The sequence below is a fragment of the Erithacus rubecula genome, assembly GCF_903797595.1.
Source record: "Erithacus rubecula genome assembly, chromosome: 24".
In the NCBI taxonomy this organism is placed as follows: Eukaryota; Metazoa; Chordata; class Aves; order Passeriformes; family Muscicapidae; genus Erithacus; species Erithacus rubecula.
Genome location: NC_136676.1, coordinates 5,616,388 through 5,638,049, shown reverse-complemented (window position 1 = coordinate 5,638,049; position 21,662 = coordinate 5,616,388). Strand labels below are relative to the sequence as shown.

The window sequence follows — 21,662 nt, the reverse complement described above, 5'->3', positions numbered from 1 at the left end:
AGGTTTGATGAATGGAGAGCCACGAAGTTGGTTTGTTTAATCTAAGGAAGGTAAAGGCTGAAAAAAAGAAAAATAAAAATCCAGCCACCCAGGAGCTCAAAAATCCCATTCCCAAATTGGTCACAAAAAAACCAAAAACCTCGTGGTTTTTTTAAAATGAACCTCAAGCAGCTGATGGTGGGATTTATGTGACAGCAAAGGTGGGATCTCTGTCACCTAAAACAGAAATATGACACAAACCACAGTTTTTGGGGTTTTTTATGTAGTGGTCTTTTTAAAATCTCAGTGTATTTGGCAGAAAACAAACAAAAAAACTCCACAGAGCTCCACGCCACAGTCCACAGTTTTTATAAAAGTGACAGAAGTACAAAAGAAAACAAAATACCACAGACATATCACATACACAAAGATGAAAAAATTGGCATTTTCCTCCCTCACATCTTTGGGGAAATCTGCCCCAGGTGTGGAAATCAGCCACTCAGGTGTGGAAATGTAATTTTACAGGAATTCCAGTGGTAATTCCCTGTTAAAGACCACAATATATTCATGTTCCAACCTTCCAGAAGAGTGGCAATTATTAAAATCCACTCATTTTAACTTCAGTTTTGTTCCCAAAAAGTCCATGGGAATGTTTTTGTATCTACATGTGCACTTTTTTTATTTTTTTTTTTTCTCAAAACTAATGACTCTTCTGGAGAATTTTGAAAAGGAAAGTTAACTTTTAATCTTTGATCTACCACAAAAAACAAATTTCCTTAAATAAAAAGGAAACTTAAGAGCAGCAGAAATAAAGATTTGCCTCAGTTTATGGTTAATATTCCTCCCATCTGTCACAGATGCCTCTGAGATTTCTTTACATAACCAGAAATTAGATATTTTACACACAGGTCAGACTCATAACCCTGAGTTTCTAAAAGGCAGCCTTTTGTTGCACTCTTAGAAATAACATTTTAAAAAAACCCCTTAATTTCTTTCCTCATGCATAATAAAATGAAATTAAAACAACAAAATGGTTTCTTACAGAAATACAGAGATCCTGCTTCCTTTGTCACCCATTTTTCAGGTTTTTTTTTTGTTTGTTTTTTTTTAACCTGCAAGCAGCTACAAGCATTGAACTGAACACTCCATTTACACAGGGTATGTGTGTGAATACTTGCATCTCAGTTTTGTCCATAAATGACTGGAATAAGGTATTTCCATGTTAAATTTTAGGAGGAAAATCAATCCAATCCAAGTCAGCAGTAGGTGCTCACCACAACTCATTTCCCATAGTTGGCTTCAAGCAAACCTAAAAAGTTTTTTTTGTTTTTTTGGGAGAGCAGGGTGAGAATTCTGATCCTTCTTAGAATTATGGAATGTCCTGAGTGGGAGGGGACCCACAAGGATCCCTGCACAGACACCCCAACATCCCATCTTGTGCTGTCCAAATGCTCCTGGAGCTCTGGCAGGTTTTGGGACCCCCAAAAAGCCCCCAGGGCTTGAGGTGAGGCCAGGGCAGAGCAGAATGGGCCAATGCCCTCCTTTGGCCTCCTTCATCTCCACACCACACAGGAATGACAGAGGATGCAGGAAATGCAGAGCAACAACCAGGAATTTCCACGAGGCACCAACTCCATCCCTCTGCCAGCAGAATTCAGTGGTGGGGCCATTTTCACATTATTTGGATGGGGAGGGAGACAGGAATTGTTTTCCCACAAGACATCAAAGTTCTTCCACCAACACAGGCTTGGGCACAATTTGCAGTCAAGGAAAGACCACAAAGCCCACGTTAAACACATTCCACATCCTCTCTTTGAGGCAACAGATTCCCAAGGCTTTGCTGGATCCTTCCCAGCTCCTTCCTGCTTCAAGTCCTGGGTGAGACCTGCCAGGAGCTCAGAGGAACCAAAGGAACAAGCACATCCAGGAGGATTTCCTTGCAGCCCCATTAATCATAGGCTTCCAGCTCCTTGGGGATCAGGGGCTCGGTGTCCTCGGTGGGTCCTGGCAGGGGCTGTGGGGCCATGGCCAGGCTCTGCAGGGTCTCCTGCTGGTGCTGCTTGGCCTTGTTGTAGAGCAGGACCCCCACAGTGACCAGGACAGTGCCCACAGCTGACAGGCTGGTGATCTTGTTCCCAAACACGATGATGCTGAGCCAGATGGACAGGGCGTGTTTGACTGTGCTGGCGACACTGCAGACAAGGGCAGGGATGTCAGGGATGGGGGGGACAGCAGGGACAGGGGGGACAGCAGGGGACATGTGGGGACAGCAGGGACAGGGGGGACAGCAGGGGACATGTGGGGACAGCAGGGGACATCAGGGACAACAGCTCTGCCACACCCCCCAGCCAGGCTTTAATGTCTGCCTTGCTCCTAAGCACCACCTCAGATTGCACGTCCAGCCTCAGCCCTCCTGGAATTTCCCTTATTCATCTCTTTGCTTAATACATTTAGTTTTCCTTCTTTTCAAGCATTACCTGAAACTCCACTTCTAGCCCCAGCCATCCTATGATTTACTTCATTCATCTCTTTGCACAATACTTTTAGTTTTCTCTTTTTTTTTTTAAACACCAACTAAAATTCCACTCCCAACCCTAACCATTCTGTGATTTAGCTCATTCATCTCTTTGCACAACACCTTTAGTTTTCCTTGCTTCTAAACACCATTTCAAATTCCACATCCATCCTGGTTTACCTCATTAACTTCTTTGTAAATAGCTTTAGTTTTCCTTTCTTTTTTTTAATGCCACCTTAAATTCTACTTCCAGCCCCATCCATCCTGATTTTCCTCATTCACCTCTTTGCCCACTGTCTTTACTGCCTGGTTTTCAAACACAAATAGTGAGCAGGTAAAAAAAGAATAGAAAAGAATGTTCCTGAAAAATCATACAAAATAGTGTAACTAAAAAAATTATAAAATGGTGCTTTTGACAAAAAAATTAGAAAATAGTGTTCCTGAAAGGGAATATAAAAGAGTGTTCTTAACCAAAAAAATGTAAAAAAGTGTTTACTGATTAAAAATAGAAAATAGTGTCCCTAGCCAAAAATACAAAATAGTGTTTTCTAATTAAAAATAGAAAATAGTGCTCCTGACCAAAAAATAGAAAATGATGCTCCTGAGAGTTTTACCTGAAAGTCACAGGAGAAATTTTCCCCATCAAGGCATAGGCTGTGACACTCTGCAGGTGGAACAGGACTCCATCTATCAGCAGGAGAATCACAATATCCTGGTTGTAGCTGAAGCTCCTCCCACTTTTCCCAATCACAGGCACGTCCTAAATGGCAAAAAATAATAAAAAAGAACAGAATTTAAGGGTTTAGTTTATGAGAAAAATCTAAAAGTGATTTTAGATTAGAAGCTGATAGTTTTACCCAATTAAATTTTAGCCCAACAAAACTTAAAACACACAAGGTATTTAGATCCTGTAATTTTTTTCTCCAAAAAATTTGCTTTTAAGGTGTTAATATTCCTGCACACCACACAAATATCAACAAAAAGTCAACAAATATTCCAGGTTTTGTTTGCAAGTCTTTATCTCAAACCTTAAATGCACTGAGACAAAATTATGATTTGAACTCAAAAATCCTGAGATAAACTCAGGCCTTTTGGATTAACTCATGTTTATAGAATGATTTAACAATTTTTTCTTTTTTACTCCCCCAATCTCTTGCAAACCTTGGGTGAATTGTATTTCAGGCTGATTTTTAAAAATGGGAAGGATAAAAGGTAAAATTTAAGATTACCCTTTGTTGCACATTCTGCTCACAATAAAAAAAAAACAAACACCTAAATTCATTAAAATAATAAATTCAAATTACCATGAAAAATATCCAAGCTGGAATAAGCATAACCACAGCAGCAGCACTTGTGTAGAACTGAAGCTCTGGGGCTCTACAAAGGAGAAAAAAAAAATTAGAATTATTTAAAACTTCCTTTTTCAGAGCAAAGATAGAGGTTTGCTCTCAGGGGACTGAAGCTAAAAGGTACAAAAAAACAAAAATAGCTCTTTATCTCATGGTAAAATAGAAATATATTATTAAAGGTGTTTTTTAGCACAAGAATTTACTCTTGGTTTAAGTTTCAGAGTTAAAAAGTTGCTTTTGGCACACCCAACAATATTAGGGATAGTTCCTAATTGCAGAGAAAGGACTGATAGCTGTGAAAATATTATTTTGGGGGGTCTATTAGTATTTTAATAATAATATTTATAAATATTGTATTAATAATTTTGCAAATATATAGAAAATATATATTTACATAAATATGTGAATATTTATATAATAATAAATAGGTATTTGTAATAAATATTTGTATCTTAAACTATTTCTTTCTGGGAGTTGCAGCTGATTATCAAACTTGCAGTGGGAGCTCAGGGGAGTTTTCTTACCCTGATAAAATTATAAAAGTAATCAGATTTACACCTTCTGGTGCAATATAATGCTAAATATTTAGTTTCTTTATGCAGCTCTAATATAAACCTGAAATATTTTGAATACTTACGAAAATCTGTATTTATCTCCACTGAGTAGTTTTTTGGAAAAGACATTTTGCAAACTAGAAAATAAAAAAAAAAATAAACAAAACCACCATTTAGCTGTATTTTAATTAGGACAAATCAATCAATCCATGCTCAGGTAGGTAAATGTTTTCTACAAGTACAGAAAGGAGTTTGTTCTAATGAAGTTTTATTATTTCATCTCAATAATGCTGTTAGAAAGTGAATAATTTGTTAAAAATGCATTTTCAACACCAACATTTCAATGCACTGGACAGACTGAACCATGTGAAAGCATTTTCTTTCACCTCCTAATAAAATGAATTTTTTTTTCCCCATCCCCAGAGCTCACCAGTCCATGATGTTGGTGGACAGAGCTGCAGAGAAGCCCAGGATGTTGAAGCTGATTTCAGTGGCAGTGCACAGAGCCAACCCCCCCATCACAGGGATCAGGGAGAGATTCACCAGCAATCCTGCAGAGCAAAAAGGGCCAAGCTCACTTTAACTGCTGCATTTTTTATGGATCCCACCCTGAATTTAAGAGAATTTGAAATTCTGAACAGAAACCACACTGAATTTCAGTTATTTAAAGCCACAATGATTTCTTGACAAAAAAAAAACCAAAAAAACAGTCCCCTTACACCAAACCCTTTTAATTCTACAAATTCATTGTGTTCACACTGATTCTTCCCTATTTTCATGGCCATTTTTTGAAAAATAGAGCAATTAAATCTCATTTCAGCCCTCACCAGTGTATTCCCCCAAAATCATCCGGGACATGATGACAGTGAAAATAGGAGCAGAGCTTTTCACAGTTTCTGCAAATGAAACTGCCACATTTTTCAGGCTGACCAGCCCCAGGACCACTGTGGCAAATCTGCAGCAGAAGAAAAAGTCACAAGAAATTAATTAAAAAAATTAAGGTGTTCATTAGTGCATCACCAGAAAAAATTAAAATAATGCTTCAAGAGCTACCCTTAAACACACAGAATAAAAAGAACTGCACTGTAATTTCTCCTGCACCTGTAAGGCTACATCTATTTCTTTCAGCTTTGGCTTAAATATTATTTATTTAAAGCAAATAAAGGCACCCTTGGGCAACTGTGGAATGTCTTTGGCTGCAGAGTGGATTTTCAGAAAACAAATTTATTTTTTAACACACTCCAAGGTTCAAGTGACCAATTTTAAGCCAAAGTTTTCAACAGACTCAGCTAGAAAAATGAAAATCTTCTGAGGAACTGTAATTCACCAAGGAAACTTTAGCTGCAGTTATCCATCTTGAGTGTAAATTAGATATGCCACACAATTACCACAGTTTAAACTCTGAAATTAATTGAATTTATCACTTATTTGATTTTCTTTATCAGTTTTGCAGGGTAGAGGAAACAAAACCAGGCATTCTTATTCCCTCCTCCACCACAAACTGACACAATCCCAGCACCCAGCAAATATTTACTTTTCAAAAGATAAATTTTAATAGCCTGGATCAGTTTTGAGGCAAAAGGCTGGTAAATATTAATGCACTAAACAAACATCAGCCTCAAAAGAGAGCAGAAGAAAGTAAATGGAGAAAGAATAAGCTCTGTAAAAATGTAAATGTGATGGGAAGACCAAAGAATTGACAGCTGGGAAAAAGAAACAACAGCAAATCAAAACAAGATTATCCTGGGACATCTCTTGGGGGAGAAAAGGTGAATTTCCAAACACCTCATGAAGAATAAAAAGGTATGAAAACACAGCTTTGGTGTGGAAAACCACAAATATTAGCAAAGACAGTGCAGGACCCTTTTACCTCATTAACCCCACAAAGAGCATGATCATGATGAAGTTGGGGGGGTAGGAGATGCGAGTTTTGTGCTGGTACAGACAGCAAGGGACAAACATCTTGATGCAGCCAATGAAGGTGGTGGAAAGCATTTGAACAGCACCTGAAAGAGGGTCAGAGAGAGGGGAAGTCAAGTCAGATCACAAACTGGAACACAACAAATCAATTCTTGGGAGAAAATCCCTTACACAAACATCTGTGCGGTGGTTTTGGCAGTTAAGAAACCACTGTGGGTATTTTATGTATTCTCACTAAAGCCCTTTACTTCTGCATCTATGGCAGCAATAAAGCAAATTTTTATAAACCTGGTTCACACATGATCTGCCCTTTGTTTGACTCTTAAAAAGGAAAAATAAAAAAAAAGAACTAAAATAGTCATTGGGTAACAGAGATCACCAAAGGCAACTCTTGCACTGCACAGCTCTGGAGAGTACCAACAACTCACTCAAAACTTGACTTTTTGTTAAACTTTCCAGCACAGAAAACAAAAAAATGGCTTTTTTTCTCCCCCCCCTTAAAGCTCCTCTATGAGCAAAATTTCATCCTTCAGCAAGTGGAAGAAAGGACAATGTCAGAAACCACTTTAAAGGCCAAAATCCCAAGTTCCCAGCCCCAAGATCCCCTCCCAAACTAAACATTTTTCACTTCATTTGAATCATTCTCTTCCTCAGCTTTATATGGGATGATCTGAGATTATCAATCATAGGATCATGGAGCTGGAAGGGACTCACAGGGATCATCCAGCCCAACTTCTATCCCTGCACAGACACCCCAACAACCATACCCTATGCCTGGCAGCATTAGCCACAAATTCTGGCAGCTTTTGGGGGATCCCTTTCCAGTAAAATAACACAATATCACCCTGGAATTGAGGAAAAGCAGGTTACCAAGCATGCTGGGCTCTCCCTCCAGCAAGGACAGGATGTATTTGTTAAGGAACAGAGTGCAAAAGCTGAAGAAAAACCAGAGAGTGAGGTAGATGAGAGCATGGGAGTTCCAGATGCCCAGGTCGGACTCGATGACCGTGGTCTCTGTGATTGTGATCTTCAGCACATTCTCCTCTGGCAAACTGTCACTGCGAGCAATCACAAATTTCTCACTCCTGTTAGCAAAGAGGGAGCCCAGCTGCAACAGGGATTTGCCCTTGGGCTTCTCCTCCAGCTGGGGAGGACTCAGGGTGTCTGGGATGGTGGCACTTGTCACAGCCGACATGGTGAGGTGAAAAAAAAAAAATCAGTTATTTGTCCTTTGCAAAAAGCAACAAAAATGTCATGGGATTAATGCTTCATCTCCCAGGGGCCTGGAAAAGTGGCCTTGGTCCCTCAAAGAACATCCTGCAGGAATATGAACTCCACATGCTTCTTCATTTGGGCTGCTCTGTGTCTTCTGCCTAAGAGGGAAAAGAAGGGAAAAAACATTTGTGACATTTTACATCTCTAATGCAGCAAAGACAGCACAGTTCACCTGCTTCTTTATCTTCATGAAAGATAAAGAGGCTTCTGTAATCCTTCAGGCTGGATTTTGAACTCCTGATGTCTCCATGCCAAGATTAAGCAATAAGAACTTATCTTAGGGAAGTTTTTTTATTCAAAAATAACACACACTCACCCACCATTGTGTAGTGATCCACAAAATCATTGTGTTTTTCTGTCCTTTTTCCTCTGGAGCACCTCAACACAGTCTTTCCAACTATAATTAACTCCTCTTCCAAATTCTACAGTGTCTTTGATCTCAGTTTGTCTTTAAACACTCCCCAACCCAGCAAATCCAAGCAGGAACCTCTGCCCTTCCTTCTAATTAACCTGTTATCAACCTGAGTCAAAGAGATCAATAATCAAGGGCTGTAACTCCCAGTAATCACAGAGTTATCCTGGTAAATGTATCCCAGTGAAAAAAAGCAGGGAAATAGATCCAAGAGTTTTCCAGAGTGGTTGTCTGTTTAATTACATGGGAATATGCAACCATCCTCATTTAGCTATACTTTACAACTCAAGATTAGCTTGTAACTTATTACTTGTAACTAATTTTTAAAGGCTTTTTAACAGACTGGCAGAAAAAGGCATTAAGTTTTTTGTAACTAGAAATTTTTTTCTTTTATAAAGTAGACAAAATGTGGCAAGTTACAGTAGCAGATAGAGGGAGCAACAAAATCACCTTGTGATCTTTACTCCTTTCATAATCAATGGCAAGAGAAATACAAGAATTGTAGCAAGAGCTGCTGCACCTGCCCTGATTTTGTGAGCAGTTCACTCTACTTTCTCTTTTTAAAGATTTGATTTTTAATGCTTTTTAAAGGTCCAGTGTGGCATCTCAAATGAATCACAAAGAGGTACTGAGGAGTTAAATATTTCGTGTCAGTCTCAGTAACCTCCACAGCAGCTACTTCACAGTGAAATTTTCCATTCCTCACATTCCCTAGTTACTACAGCCATGCACTGAAGATTTCCTTATCTCATCCCATTTTTCCAGGGATCCATGCCAGCAGCACACTGAGGTATGGGACCCTCTGACATGACCACATTAAACCACCAACTTGTGGTAAACCAGTTTAGCACAAAACTTTGAAAAAAGATACATGTTCTCCAAGAGAATTTACTAAAAAAATGGATTCTTGACTACTCCTCCTTTTCTAGGTCATTAAAAAAAAAAAATCCCTCTACATTCAAAATAGTTAATTGTCTGAGCTTTTAAAATATCTTTTCTGTTTATCCAACTTAATTAAAGCCAATTGAGCACAACCAAAGCCCCACCCTCAGCAACGCTGCAATATCAGATTTGATATCACTGATTGCACACATGGCAAGAAGCAGAACAGCAAATAAGAAAGAAACTACTCCCCTAAATTACTGACCTGCTGGCTTAAATCAACTGGAAAGTCTAAATGGGCTGAAAGAGTTCTCCATCTGGAACTAATTCACTCTTCCTCCCTCAAGGCCAACCAGCAGCTGATGTTTACCAACAGATGAAAACGTGGCAGTGGTTGGCACTTGTTTCTCTTGGATTACTCACAAAGACTCAATCTTCCAGCTCAAAAGAACGAGCAGAGTGAGTGCCTCTTACACTCCTTGTACCTTGTCCAAGCCTTAGCTACGCTCCCAGCAAGAATTACTGTGAAAAAAGAAATCCACAAAGAACTACAGACAGTCGGCTTGTCACAGACAGACAGTAAAGATCAATTATGTTGCAAGGGTTTGAGAAGCTGTGGCTGATCTGACAGTGAAAAAAAAAAAAAAAAAAGTTTGTGTCCATGACCTTTCATTTGTTACACAAAAAAATCACTCAAACATTGCTCCCAACGCTGCAAATGCACAAAGCCTCACTCATTAACACCGCTTCGCTAATGGCAACGAGAGCATCCAAGATGTTACGAACACCACAAACACAGCAGCAGAAGACGCGGAAAGGCTGAAAAGCTCAGCACTTTATGGCACTCCAGCTGTGCTTGTGCTCACCCACTGCCAGAGCCCTCCCTCCGCAGCCCATCCCACTCCTGCCCGTGTCCCGGAGCATCCCCGGCACCGGAGCGGGGCTCGGAGCTGCCCCGGAGCACCGCGGCCCTTCCGAGCCAGCCCCGGGGCCAGGGGCTTCCCAGCCCCGCCAGCCCCCAGCCAGGCCCGGCTCGGATCCTCCTCTGCGGCAGCGCCCGCCGCTCCCATCCCTCCATCCCTCCATCCCTCCATCCATTCCTCCATCCATCCCTCCCATCCCTCCATCCCTCCATCCATTCCTCCATCCATCCCTCCCTCCATCCATCCCTCCCCCCATCCCTCCATCCCCGCGGCCCTCAGCGCATCCCGGCCGGCACCTGCGCTCCCACAGCTCCGGTAGCATCCACGGGGCTCCGGTACCACCGGGCAGCGCCCGCCCATCCCCTGCCGTGCCCGGAGCCCCGGGATGAAGAGGCGGCTCCGGCCGCGCCCCGCCGGCCCTTAGGGCTGCCCGGGCACCGCGGAGCCGAGCGCCGAGCTCGCCCCTTTGTCACGGCGGAGGTGGGGAGGCCATTTTACCACGAGGAAACCAAGCAAAGCAGAGAGGGGTTACAGGGCACGCCCAGCCGGTAGAGCCGCGCAGGGCGCCGCGCTGAGGGCCGCCCCTCACACCGAGCCGGGCGGGACGCCCAGCGCCGAGGGGACCCCCGCGGCGGAGGGGCGGGAGCGCGGCGGCCCCGCCGCCCGGGAGGAGCCCGGGCAGCGCTTCCCGCCCGTACCGGGGAAGTGACGCCGAGCGGCTCGGCCCCGGAAGCGCCGCCGGGACCCCTCCGCAGCCATGTAGGGCCCGCGGCCGGGGCGGGACGCGAGGCGCGGCCGTCGCCATGGACGGCAGGTACGGGCGGGCCGGGCCGCACCATGCGCGGCGCGGGGGCGCCTCCCCGCGTTCCCCCCGCGCCTCACCTGGAGGTGCCCGTGGTGGGGATGGGGGGTCGCGGGCGGTTCCCCCCCGCTGTGGGGTGGTACGGCCCTCCCCTGACGGCCCCGCTCTCTCTCCCTCAGCGGCGCCGCGGCTCCGGCGGGACCGAGCCTGCCCAACCTCACCCCGCGGCACCGGCAGCTCATCCCCACGCCCTGCGGCCCCGTGAGTACAGCGCTGCTGTGGCAGCGTGCCCGTGTCCTCTGCCTTTCTCTGCCCGCGGGGAGGGATGGAAAAACATGGCTCAAGTCCCAAGTCAGGTGCATCAGGGATGTCCGCGCGGCGAGGCTTGGCACAGCTCTGCTGGCAGCGCCCTGGAGTATCCTGAGCTGAAAGAGATCACTGATCCAGCTCTTGGCCCTGCACAGACACCCCCAAATCCCACCCTGTGCACTTCTGGAGCTCTTGGGGCTGTTCCCATTCATTCCACCTTTTGAGAGATGAATATTTCCCAAAATCCAGCCTGCCCATCCCTGGCCCAGCTGCAGCCGTTCCCTGCTCCTGTCCTGTCCCAGATCGGAGCTGTCCCTCAGCAGCAGCTGCAGCCCCTGAGCTCCCCTCAGTCTCCTCCAGCTGAACAAACCAAGTGTTAAATTCCTGTGAGGATGTTTCTCCACCTGAAGTCTTTTAATAAATCCTTTACTGAGAATGCTGACCCTATTCTTACAGTTTTCTAAAGCTAAAAGTGTGGGGAAATGTGATTTCCATGCTCTGGCAGGTGTGCACATGGGCATTGGCAATCTCCATATCATGGATTATAAATTATAGGCACAAAGACAGGCTGTGGGTATAAACCAGGACAGTCTAGACTGAGATTAATTATGAAATAAAGTTAGACTTCTCCTTTCCTCAGCAGTTTGGGAGTTTCAACCCAATCATGAAGTTTCTCTTCCTTTTCCTAAAGGAAACCCTGCACTGTCTCATTTACCTCACTCGCCTCAATGTGATTTTTAGGAACAGCAACGAGTTTATACTACATGATGTGTTCAAGAATTTTCTCCCTTTACAGATAAAACCATGTTCAGAGCTCTCATTCCCTGTGAAGATCTACTTCTGTGTCACTATTGTGTCCCTGCTGAGTGTCATAGGGCTGACCATAGAGACACTGGTGCGCCAGACTGAGGAGGATTTCACCATTTCCTTTATTCAGTTGGTTGGAGCTGGTAAGAAACCCAGTTTGGATGGAGTAAATGAGGAGAACAATGATAAAAAATAAATAATGTGATCTAGCAGCAACTGAAGTTCCTTATAAAAGAGAAACTAGATGTTCAGCTCTGCCAGAAAAACTCACCAGTTTCTATTTTAATGTCTGAGCCATAATATGCTGGAAATTCAGGTGTCCACAGTCCAAGCTTCTTTCCTTGGGTATTTCCAATCAGTGTTTCAGCAGAAACTTCTGGGATCCATTTATATTAAACAGAAATTAACATGAAATTTCAGGAGGATTTCAGGAAAATTCATGCCATCTCTGCAAAAAGCTTGATGAGTCAAAAAGAGCTTCTTTTCAAATTTGTACAGATTTCTGTGGATTAAGCTGCTGAGTTTGCAAAACAAGGAAATACCATCTAAAGCCTTCCAGGTCTTCCTGAGGTCATGTCCAGAAAATCACATGTTCACTTTGGAATTGGTCAATCATTTTCCATTTTCTCACTCCTTCTTAAGGGCAGTGAAAAAGGAAGTTAGTTCACCGAAGGTTTTTTTTTTTAGAGAGACTGAAGTTATTATTTAATTTGAAAATTTGTAGAATGCTGTTCCCATGTCCCAGCAAAGCAAATGTGGATGAGTTGATGTGTGGAATTAAGGAAGCAGAAAAGAGAAGGAGAAATTTGTTCTTACTTTGGCTGTGGTAAGAATTAACCAATGTTTGCAGAAGCATCCTGTGAAAGAGCAAAGCCTGTGCCTTATTGAAGTTTTACCAAAAAAGCATAAAATTCATAGTGACAGCTGACTGGGGGTTTGGTGTATTTTACAAAAATAAAACTCAGACCTATCCTGACCCAGTTCTTTTTTGGATTGTAGTTTACAGGGTGGGTTGTTTCAAAATTTCCACACTGAAATAAACTGAATCCAGTTGCACACACAAACCCTGTGCAGTGGCCAGGCCCACTGTGGAGGGGTGTGTGAGTAATAAACTGCTTTTTACCTGAATTACTCTGAGAAGATGATCAAATTTCAGCTCTTTCATAAAAATGCTGCTATTTCATTTAATTCAAACAACTGGACATAATGTTCAGTGTGGTATTCACAGAATGGTCCAGCTCATCTTCCAGTTTGGATAATGCACTGAGATTTCTACAGTGTTCTTCACAACTAATTAAAAAACCTAACTAATTACTGAATTTCTTGTGTGCTAGACAAATGGGGAGCGCTTTAATTTCCCGATTCAAGCTCCTTGCTAAGAACAAACTGCCTCAGGGACCCTTTGATGCTTGCAGAGCAGGGGGTTTTGGCCCTGTGTGAGCTGCACTGAATCCCCTCTCTCCCAGTGTTCTGTGTGTACTATGTGAGCAGGGGCATCCTGCAGGAGAACCGCCAGGAGCTGCTGGTGTTCGTGCTCTCCGTGCTGCTGCTGATGCTGCGCTCCATCCTCAACTTCAGCCTGCTGCCCCCTGAGCAGAAACCAAACCTGCTGGTCAGTCTCCTGCTTTGCACATTTCACTCAGCTTCTGCTTCCCCCCACAGCCTGGCTGTGGAGATCCAGCTCTGGGGGGGCAACGTGTCTGTGCTAGCACAGATTGTCCATATATATCTATATATCTATATCTATCTATCTATGTATCCATCCATCCATCCATCCATCCATCCATCCATCCATCCATCCATCATCCATCCATCCATCCATCCATCCATCCATCCATCCATCCATCCATCCATCCATCATCCATCCATCCATCCAGCTCTGGGGGGGCAACGTGTCTGTGCTAACACAGATTGTCCATATATATCTATATATCTATATCTATCTATCTATCTATCTATCTATCTATCTATCTATCTATCTATCTATCTATCTATCTATCTATCTATCTTTATATCTATATAGATATTTATATATCTATATCTGTCTATCTGTCTATCTATCCATCCAGCTCTGGGGAGGTAACATGTCTTTGGTAACACAGATTATCCATATCTATCTATCTATCTATCTATCTATCTATCTATCTATCTATCTATCTATCTATCTATATGTATACATATATTTATATTTATGTATGTATATATATAGTATATGTATAAAATTTTAAATTTATATTTATATTTGTATTTATATTTGTTGTGTCTATAAATTTTATATATATTAATATAAATCTCTATATAAGTTATATATATAATTATTGATACTTAATACTAAATATGCTTATGTTATAAATAGTACATATTATTATATGTACTATATAATATACAATTATATATACTGCTATATATACTATATAATACAATGCAATTATATTATTATATATACATTACACTCTATATACAATATATATACTATTATATACTATTATATATATACTATATATACTATACTATATATTATTAATATATACTGTTATATGTATTATTATATACTTAGTATTTATTTTTGTAGATTATAATTTACTGATTATACAGATTATATAGTATAGATTATAACTTTTTCTTATTTACATTTTTATTTTTAATTATTTATTTATTAGATAATACATATTTTTACATATTCTATATTCTACATTATACATCCTATATTCTATATTCTGTGTTCTATATTCTATAATATTAATTATTATGATTAATGTATTCTTGTTACTGATAACAGAGAATCAGGCTGAATTAACAAAAAAATGCTCACACCCACAACTGCAAATCTTCTCTGAGCTGTTCTCTGAGTTTCCTTATGGCAGCACCCAAATAGAACAGAAATATCAAAGAATTAACCAGAATTACTGTGAAATGTGTCCTTCACCTCACCTGGGCTGCTTCAGATTTCCCTCTGTGAAATGTCTGTCCTGAAATCACCTGAATCCAGCCTGGGCTCCCCAGTCTGTACCAGCCATTACCCAGTGCTCAGAAATGTGATTTTAGGAGATTTCTGGGAACCTGCAGGGTAACAAAAAACTGCACTAATTCCACTCCAGGTTATCTTGTTTGCATTTCATAGCAGTAAAATTTATTAAAGGATTTTATTCTAGGCCTTGCTAAGGTTTGTAGTTAAATTCCCACTTGCTGTGCTTCCAGGAAGTGCTTTCTTTTTATCACATTTTCCTGAACCAGCTGCTTCCCTGCTGTGAAGTCATCAAAAAATGATTTTTCAGCAGGAGAGGTGGCAGCCAAGCAGGGAGATGGAGCAGAGCAGCTTTGCCAGTTTATTTATCAGTTAAAGACACTTTATCTGCAGCAGACTGGGCTGGTAAGGCAAATAAGGAACAGGCATCAAAGAAATGCAGGTTACTGTTAAGATGCACATCTTAAAAGATTTTAAAGAGTTGAATATTTACTATTTAAAAGAGTTTAAATATTAAACAAGAACTTCAAAGTAAAGCCTGGTATCAATGTGAGAAGTATTATTAAAGGGTTTTTTTACTACTCCAACTGTAACTTGGATTACTGGAACTCAGCTTCCTGAACCAGAATAATTTCTAGTTATAAATATTTTCACATCAGTGGAATTCTGAAGGACATTTTGCCACTTGAGTTATCCTCAAAGCAGGAGAGATTGTGTGTCAATTCCAGCACAAACAGACCCAAACCTGTGTGCCCTGGAATTCTGTAAGTCCAGCACTGAGAAGAACCCATGGCAAGGGTTGCTTTGTTCCAGCAGGAAGCTCTGAGCAGTCCCTGTGATGATTTTGTCCCTCCTGGCTGTTTGTCCTGTCCCTGCTGTGCCAATCCCTGTGTTCTCCTCCCCAGGCCCGTTTTGTGCTGATCCTGCTGGTGGGTTCCTTTGATGTCATCTGTGCCCTCCTCCTCATCCAGAGCCACTCCATGATGGCATTTCGGGTGGGGGGAGCCCTGGAGAGCCTCCAGTCCCAGTACTTCATGCTCAACCTCTGCTTCTCCATGCTCACTTTTGACCTGCAGGCACAGGTACAGAGCTCTGGCCCCCAAATTCCCTTTTATTGATGATATCTTGGGCTGGCTGAGTTGAATTATTCCTTTCCAAGAGCAATCCTCTCTCTTAGCTTTGTTATTTTAATTCAATAATTATTGCAGCTCCATGTGTTTGACATAGCTTTGCTAAAATCCATAAAAATGAATCAAAATAGATTTGATTGTTGTCTTGCACAAAAAGAGAACTGAAGCTTATTTTTGGGACATTTATCCCTAAAAAAAACCCAATTGCATCCAGGAGCTCCAACCCACCCATGGGTTGAAATAAGCCTGATTATTATTGAAATAAGCCTGGTTATTCCTGATTGTTATTGAAATTAGCCTGGTTATTCCTGGTTATTATTGAAATAGGCTTGGTTATTATTGAAATAAGCCTGGTTATTATTGAAATTAGTCTGGTCATTCCTGGTTATTATTGAAATAGGCTTGGTTATTATTGAAATAAGCCTGGTTATTATTGAAAATAGTCTGGTTATTCCTGCTTATTATTGAAATAGGCTTGGTTATTATTGAAATAAGCCTGGTTATTCCTGGTTTTTATTGAAATAAGCCTGGTTGTTCCTGGTTATTATTGAAATTAGCTGGTTATTCCTGCCCATCCCATCCAGTCTCTTGCTTTCCAGCTGCCTCCTGCATTGAGGAAATGATCCTGGGGTGGGAGAGGGGAATTTGACCAGCAGGGCAGTGAGACAGAAAATGAAATTTATTTAGTGCTGCCTTACTTTGCTTTATCTGCTCTGCCTGTTCTTTGCTGTTGCTGTTATACAGGAAATACTTCTTGTCCTTGTTTAGGAATAATTTCAGCTTTTAGACCCGTGCCCAACTTGCTGTTGCAGGGAGTTTGTGGCAGATTTTTTTTATTTTGTGGGGCTGCAGGCTCTCCAAGAATGATTTTATCAAATGTTTGCCTCCCCAGCTGTGCCTGTGCATCCTCCTGATCAGCCTGCACCAGGTGACTCTGCTGCACAACATCATCTCAGCCACAGGAGTTGTCTGGGGCTGCCTCAAGGTCACCGTGGGCATCACTGCAGTGAGTGTCCAGCCAGGGGACAGCAGGGACAGCCAGCCCCTGGCACTGCCATCCCACCCCAGGGGATTCCACAGGCTCAGGGAAGGGAGTCAGCATGGAGAAAAGCAGCACAACCAGTGTTGAAGGTTTTGTCTAAATCCAATTTAGCACAGGGAGTGAAGCAAAGTCAGGTTGGCATTGTGACAATGACTTTGTCACATTGTGACATTAGTGACAATAACTTTATCATATTGTGACATCCCTCATTGTAACTGAGGGACCTTGTTTAATCTCAGTCCTAGATCATTTCAGTGAAATCTGGAGGATCACACAATATTTCTGCTTCTCTGCCAGGGCTGGGTGACACTGGGAGCAGTCCCCCAAATTATTCCAGTGTTACAGACACACTGAGGCCTTCAGTCCTTAGGAAACCACACTGAAAAGATGGGGATCCTTTATTGGGGCATCTCCTTCAGAGCTCAGGGACAGTTTTCAGGCTAACCTAAAGATTTGTGAACTTGAAATGCCATTTTTCATGCCAGACTGAAACTCCTCTGAAATCCTGAGCCTCTGTTCCAAGAGTGATTGCAGAATCAGGGCCAAAGTACATCAGATAAGTGAGTTTTTTATTGCCAGGAAGGAGTTCAGGGATTTTGGGGGTGGATGTTGTTTTAAGCTCCTGGGGTGTTTGCTTTAGTCATTCACTCAAATTCCTGACAGTTGAAATACAGCTCCCTGTGAGTTTTGATGACTTTCCTTTCTAAAATTGTGCTTTTAAAACACATCAGTTTTGGGTTTGGGGGCAATGTGGTGCTGATCAGATGCATCAAATCCAACCCTGGCACAGTCACTGATCTCACCCCCAGTGACTCAGCTGCTTTTCTTTCCTTTGTTCAGACCTGCCCTCTCAGCTCAGGGCTGCTGCAGTACCTTTCTTCTTTCCCAAGTCCCAGGGTGAATTGTGAAATTAAATTCTCCTGGCACTTCAGTCCTCTTGCTTCTCCCACATTTCACTCCTCAGTGAGTGCACTTCTGTGCAGTAAAAAGAAAGGTGGAGAAAAAGTCACAGGGAGCTTTCAGTCTGTTACCTTTGAAAATATTCAGCTGCTGGAGAAACCTGAGTGTGCCCAGAAAGTTCATCACTCCTGGCCCAGCTCAGGGCTAAACAGAGGCTGAATTTCCTGCTAAAAAACACAGGTGGAGAAGGGGAGAGCAAAGCTAAAACTGAGAACTCAGCTTAACCAATACTGGAAATGCTATGAAAAATATGCAGCTTCCATAGAGTATATAGCAATGGCTTAAAAGGTGTATCTCTTCTTATTTTGCAGATTTTGAAAGAGCTGAAACCTCTGGTGTGGGTATTTCTGATTCAGAATGTGCCTGAGGTGGTTTATCTCATCTATCTGCTCTACACGGTAAGGGGAGCAAGGCTGGGGGTGTCACCCTCACCCTCATCCTCCTCAGGGCCCAGAGGTGCTGCCTCAGCCCCTCCTGCAGCTCCTGCAGGGTTTGGAGGGAGCAGAGCACATCCTGCCTCTCCAGAGGTGCTGCCTCTCCCCTTCCCTGCAGCTCCTGCAGGGTTTGGAGGGAGCAGAGCACATCCTGCCTCTCCAGAGGTGCTGCCTCTCCCCTTCCCTGCAGCTCCTGCAGGGTTTGGAGGGAGCAGAGCACATCCTGCCTCCCCAGAGGTGCTGCCTGTCCCTTTCCCTGCAGCTCCTGCAGTGTTTGGAGGGAGCAGAGCACATCCTGCCTCCCCAGAGGTGCTGCCTGTCCCTTTCCCTGCAGCTCCTGCAGTGTTTGGAGGGAGCAGAGCACATCCTGCCTCCCCAGAGGTGCTGCCTGAGCCCCTCCTGCAGCTCCTGCAGGGTTTGGAGGGAGCAGAGCACATCCTGCCTCTCCAGAGGTGCTGCCTCAGCCCCTCCTGCAGCTCCTGCAGGGTTTGGAGGGAGCAGAGCACATCCTGCCTCCCCAGGATCAGTGTTTCAGGACAGGGACCAAGTCAAGTTGCTCTTGAACTGATCAGAGGGAGAGGCTTTGGAAGTCCCTGCAAAGAATGATGAGGAGGAAATGAAACAAAATCTTGTTCGAGATACTCAGTTCCTCAAAAATGCCTCCCCTGCTTCACAAGAAGCCTCAAGTGGTGCCAGAGCATTTGACCAGGGCTCACTTGTTGTATTTTAAAGAATTTCTCAGGCAGCACCCACAGCTGTGGATCCTGCTGTAGCCAAAACAAGGCAGTGCAAGCCAAACAAACTCCAGTTTGGGGCAGTTTTTTTTGGCTCTGTAACACTGATAAAAGCTTTATCAGTGGGCACCTCCCACAAGATGTGTGAAAGAGGTGAGGAGAGAGGAGGGCAGGGGAGGCCAAGCTGTTCTTCCTGGGCAGGGCTGGAATGCTGAGAGTGGCCAGAGCTCCTCATCCTTCCCAGCCACAGCCTCAGGGATCCCTGTATCAACCAGAGCTTCCCATTTTTCCTGTTTGAGCTGGCAGAGCCCAGCAGGACTCCACACTGCACATCATAAAATCAGAGAACTGAGCTGGTTCCAAGTGACCACTTGGGTTTTTCTTTTCTTTTCCCCCCATTACCCCCTGGTGACTTCTCTCAGAAGCTCAGTGCTTGGCTGCAGGTTGTAGCTTTGAGGCTTTTTGGCAGCAGCTGCTGATGGTTTGGTGTGTCCTTTTGCTGCAGGTGATCAGGGAGTGGGGCAAAGGCAGCTCCTACACCCTGGAAGCTGCTTTCATCACGGGCTCCTGCATTTCTGTCGCCATCAAATCCGTTCTGTTCTGGGCTCTGCTGCACGTCTACCGCAGCTTCGGCCAGGGGCTGAGGGAGAGAAGTGAGTACCCCAAAATTCACTGGGGAGGGTGGAGCCTGCCCTGGCACAGGGAAACAGCCAGCAGAGTCCTTAGGGATAATCAAGCAGTTGTGCAGCTGGGACAGATGTGGCTTTTCCCTGGAGAAAGCTGCTGCCGACCCAAGCTAGAACTGCTGCTGTCCAAAACCACAGCTGTGTCAGCAAATCTCTGCTTGCAGTGTTTCTGTCCCTGTACAATGCAGAGACAGCAAAGGGAGCTGGGAGCCAGTGATGTGACACAAGCCCAGGGTGGCTGAGCCCTGCAGTGCTGCTGACTGAGCCCCTTCTCTCCCCACAGTGTTTTCTTCCTATGGAAGGATCGACTCCTGAGCCCTCCCTGCAGCTCTCCCTGAGTGAAGGCAGCCCAGAACTGCCTGCAGCGTTCTGACTCACAGAGTGCACAGAAAGAGTCACTTTCCCAGGGTGGAGGCTCAAGGTGTCACATGTCTGACACATTTCTTGGAGCTTAAATATCAAAATGTGCTTGGGAAATCCCAGCTGATCCTGCTGATGGGACCAAGCATCTTTCACTCCTTTTCCTGCTGCTTTGGAAGCACAGGGGGTTCACACCTGCATGTCAGTGGGGAATGTTGCTCCTTTCAATGCTTTTTGCCTGGATACACACAAACATCATGAAGGAAATTTGCACACCCATGCTCTGTACCTGAGTCTGGAAGGGGATTGTGCTGCCATCATCTCCCAGCTTGGATTTACTGCTGGCCCTGATGGTTTAGTGACAGTGGTGTCCCCTGTCTAGGGCTCCTTTTCCTCCTCTTGCTTCAGAATATTTCAATTTTTTTTTTTTTTTAACCCCAGCTACACATGAAAACTCCTTGTAACCTCACCCCTCCCTCAGTGTAACCACGGTGCCATTCCATACCCGGGGGACTGTGATAATTAAGCCTTTAATATTGCAATTTCAAAGTTTGGTATTTTATTGACTGGAACCTTTAACTACTGGCTATTTTTTAATAAAGGATAAGCACAGTTTGTGTGTGGATAATTATTTCACATGGAACAGCATCAATTCAGTGGCAAATCCCTTACAAAACTGAACAGGGAAGAGGTTGGGACTGGAATTCATGGGTGCTGTGGTCATTGCCATTGCACTTCAGCCACAGCTTTATTTGCAGGCAGATGGACACTGCAAAAAGCTATTTAAATTAAAAACTTATTACAACTTTTATTAGGGAGATTTACAAGGATTCTATCAAAACTGCTGTATTTTTTTTCCTCATCCTAGCCATCTAAATCAGAACTTCTGTTACATATTTGTATTTTTCTCATCTCAATTTCCTAAACCTGAACAAAATTTATTTTTTCTGTAGCCCCAGGGAGGCATGAAGAGGTTAATGGTACAGGGGCTGACAGAGCAGCTGTGACTTCATCCCACAAGTGCCAGTGGCACCAGGGATTGTTGCTGGAAGAATTAAACATTTAAATGTCACAATGAAACATTTTCAGTCCTTCCCTCAGCCAAGCCCAGAGCAGGAGGAGCTGAGGAAAGTGTTTTATGTCTCACTGTCATAGAAAGTGCTCTGGCCATGGACACCAAAGAGTTCCACACCAGCCAAGTGTGGAAAGGTGGAAAAGCCTTTCCAAGGTTCCTTGTCAAACAGAAACTCCAGAGCAGCTCCCTCACCTGCAGAGGCAGCTCCTTATCAAACAGAAACTCCATCTGAAAGCAGCTCCTTCACTGCAAACAGCTTCTCCTCACAGCTCTCCCAACTGCTGCAATGAGTTACAGATTAATTATGAAATCAGAAGACTTAAACATCATCATTAATCTCAACTTCATGGGAGAAGTGTCTAGAACTTCATTCGATGTTTCTACCACAGGCATTTAAACCTCATTTTTAATCCTAAACTTCCTGGATATCAAATGATCAGGTTATTTGACCCTTGTCTATTTATTTTCTCATATTTCTATTACTGGGTATTTAAAAACTATTTAATGCAGCCCAGCTGGTTGTACACAAGATTTCTTTCAACTTGCACA

At 43.3% G+C, this 21,662-nt stretch overlaps 2 protein-coding genes across 7 annotated transcripts; one reads left to right on the top strand and one right to left on the bottom strand.

Moving 5' to 3' along the window:
• Positions 1–325: 325 nt before the first annotated feature.
• Positions 326–10,713, bottom strand: SLC35E2B (solute carrier family 35 member E2B). 6 transcript variants are annotated; one of them, XM_079325952.1, is made up of 10 exons: positions 10,349–10,592; positions 9,152–9,408; positions 7,188–7,690; positions 6,268–6,403; positions 5,225–5,352; positions 4,828–4,948; positions 4,481–4,534; positions 3,799–3,871; positions 3,109–3,254; positions 326–2,171 (listed from the first exon to the last, which is right to left on the bottom strand). In XM_079325952.1, the coding sequence occupies exons 3-10, from the start codon at positions 7,510–7,512 to the stop codon at positions 1,928–1,930; spliced, it is 1,227 nt and encodes a 408-aa protein (XP_079182078.1). In that variant the 5' UTR covers positions 7,513–7,690; positions 9,152–9,408; positions 10,349–10,592; the 3' UTR covers positions 326–1,927. The 6 variants fall into 6 exon arrangements, with proteins under 6 accessions (XP_079182078.1, XP_079182077.1, XP_079182082.1 ...); XM_079325951.1 differs by having other exon boundaries at positions 9,152–9,327; positions 10,106–10,498; XM_079325956.1 differs by lacking the exons at positions 9,152–9,408; positions 10,349–10,592 and adding an exon at positions 10,692–10,713.
• Positions 10,548–20,650, top strand: LOC306811882 (uncharacterized protein). The gene is made up of 9 exons (XM_079325957.1): positions 10,548–10,623; positions 10,791–10,872; positions 11,717–11,870; positions 13,194–13,339; positions 15,598–15,774; positions 16,715–16,828; positions 18,136–18,222; positions 19,498–19,645; positions 19,962–20,650. Exons 1-9 carry the CDS (start codon positions 10,613–10,615, stop codon positions 19,991–19,993), a joined length of 951 nt encoding a protein of 316 aa, XP_079182083.1. The 5' UTR covers positions 10,548–10,612; the 3' UTR covers positions 19,994–20,650.
• The last annotated feature ends 1,012 nt before the right edge of the window (positions 20,651–21,662 follow it).

Bases quoted from the DNA above. Each gene is read 5' to 3' on its own strand.
- SLC35E2B (XM_079325956.1), bottom strand. From the start codon at position 7,512: ATGTCGGCTGTGACAAGTGCCACCATCCCAGACACCCTGAGTCCTCCC. The intron at 3,255-3,798 runs GTAATTTGAATT...TTTGCCATTTAG, and splicing joins CAGCTTGGATATTTTTCATG to GACGTGCCTGTGATTGGGAA. The intron at 2,172-3,108 runs GTAAAACTCTCA...CCTTGTCTGCAG, and splicing joins ATTTCTCCTGTGACTTTCAG to TGTCGCCAGCACAGTCAAAC.
- LOC306811882 (XM_079325957.1), top strand. The intron at 16,829-18,135 runs GTGAGTGTCCAG...CTTATTTTGCAG, and splicing joins TCACCGTGGGCATCACTGCA to ATTTTGAAAGAGCTGAAACC. The intron at 19,646-19,961 runs GTGAGTACCCCA...CTCTCCCCACAG, and splicing joins CCAGGGGCTGAGGGAGAGAA to TGTTTTCTTCCTATGGAAGG.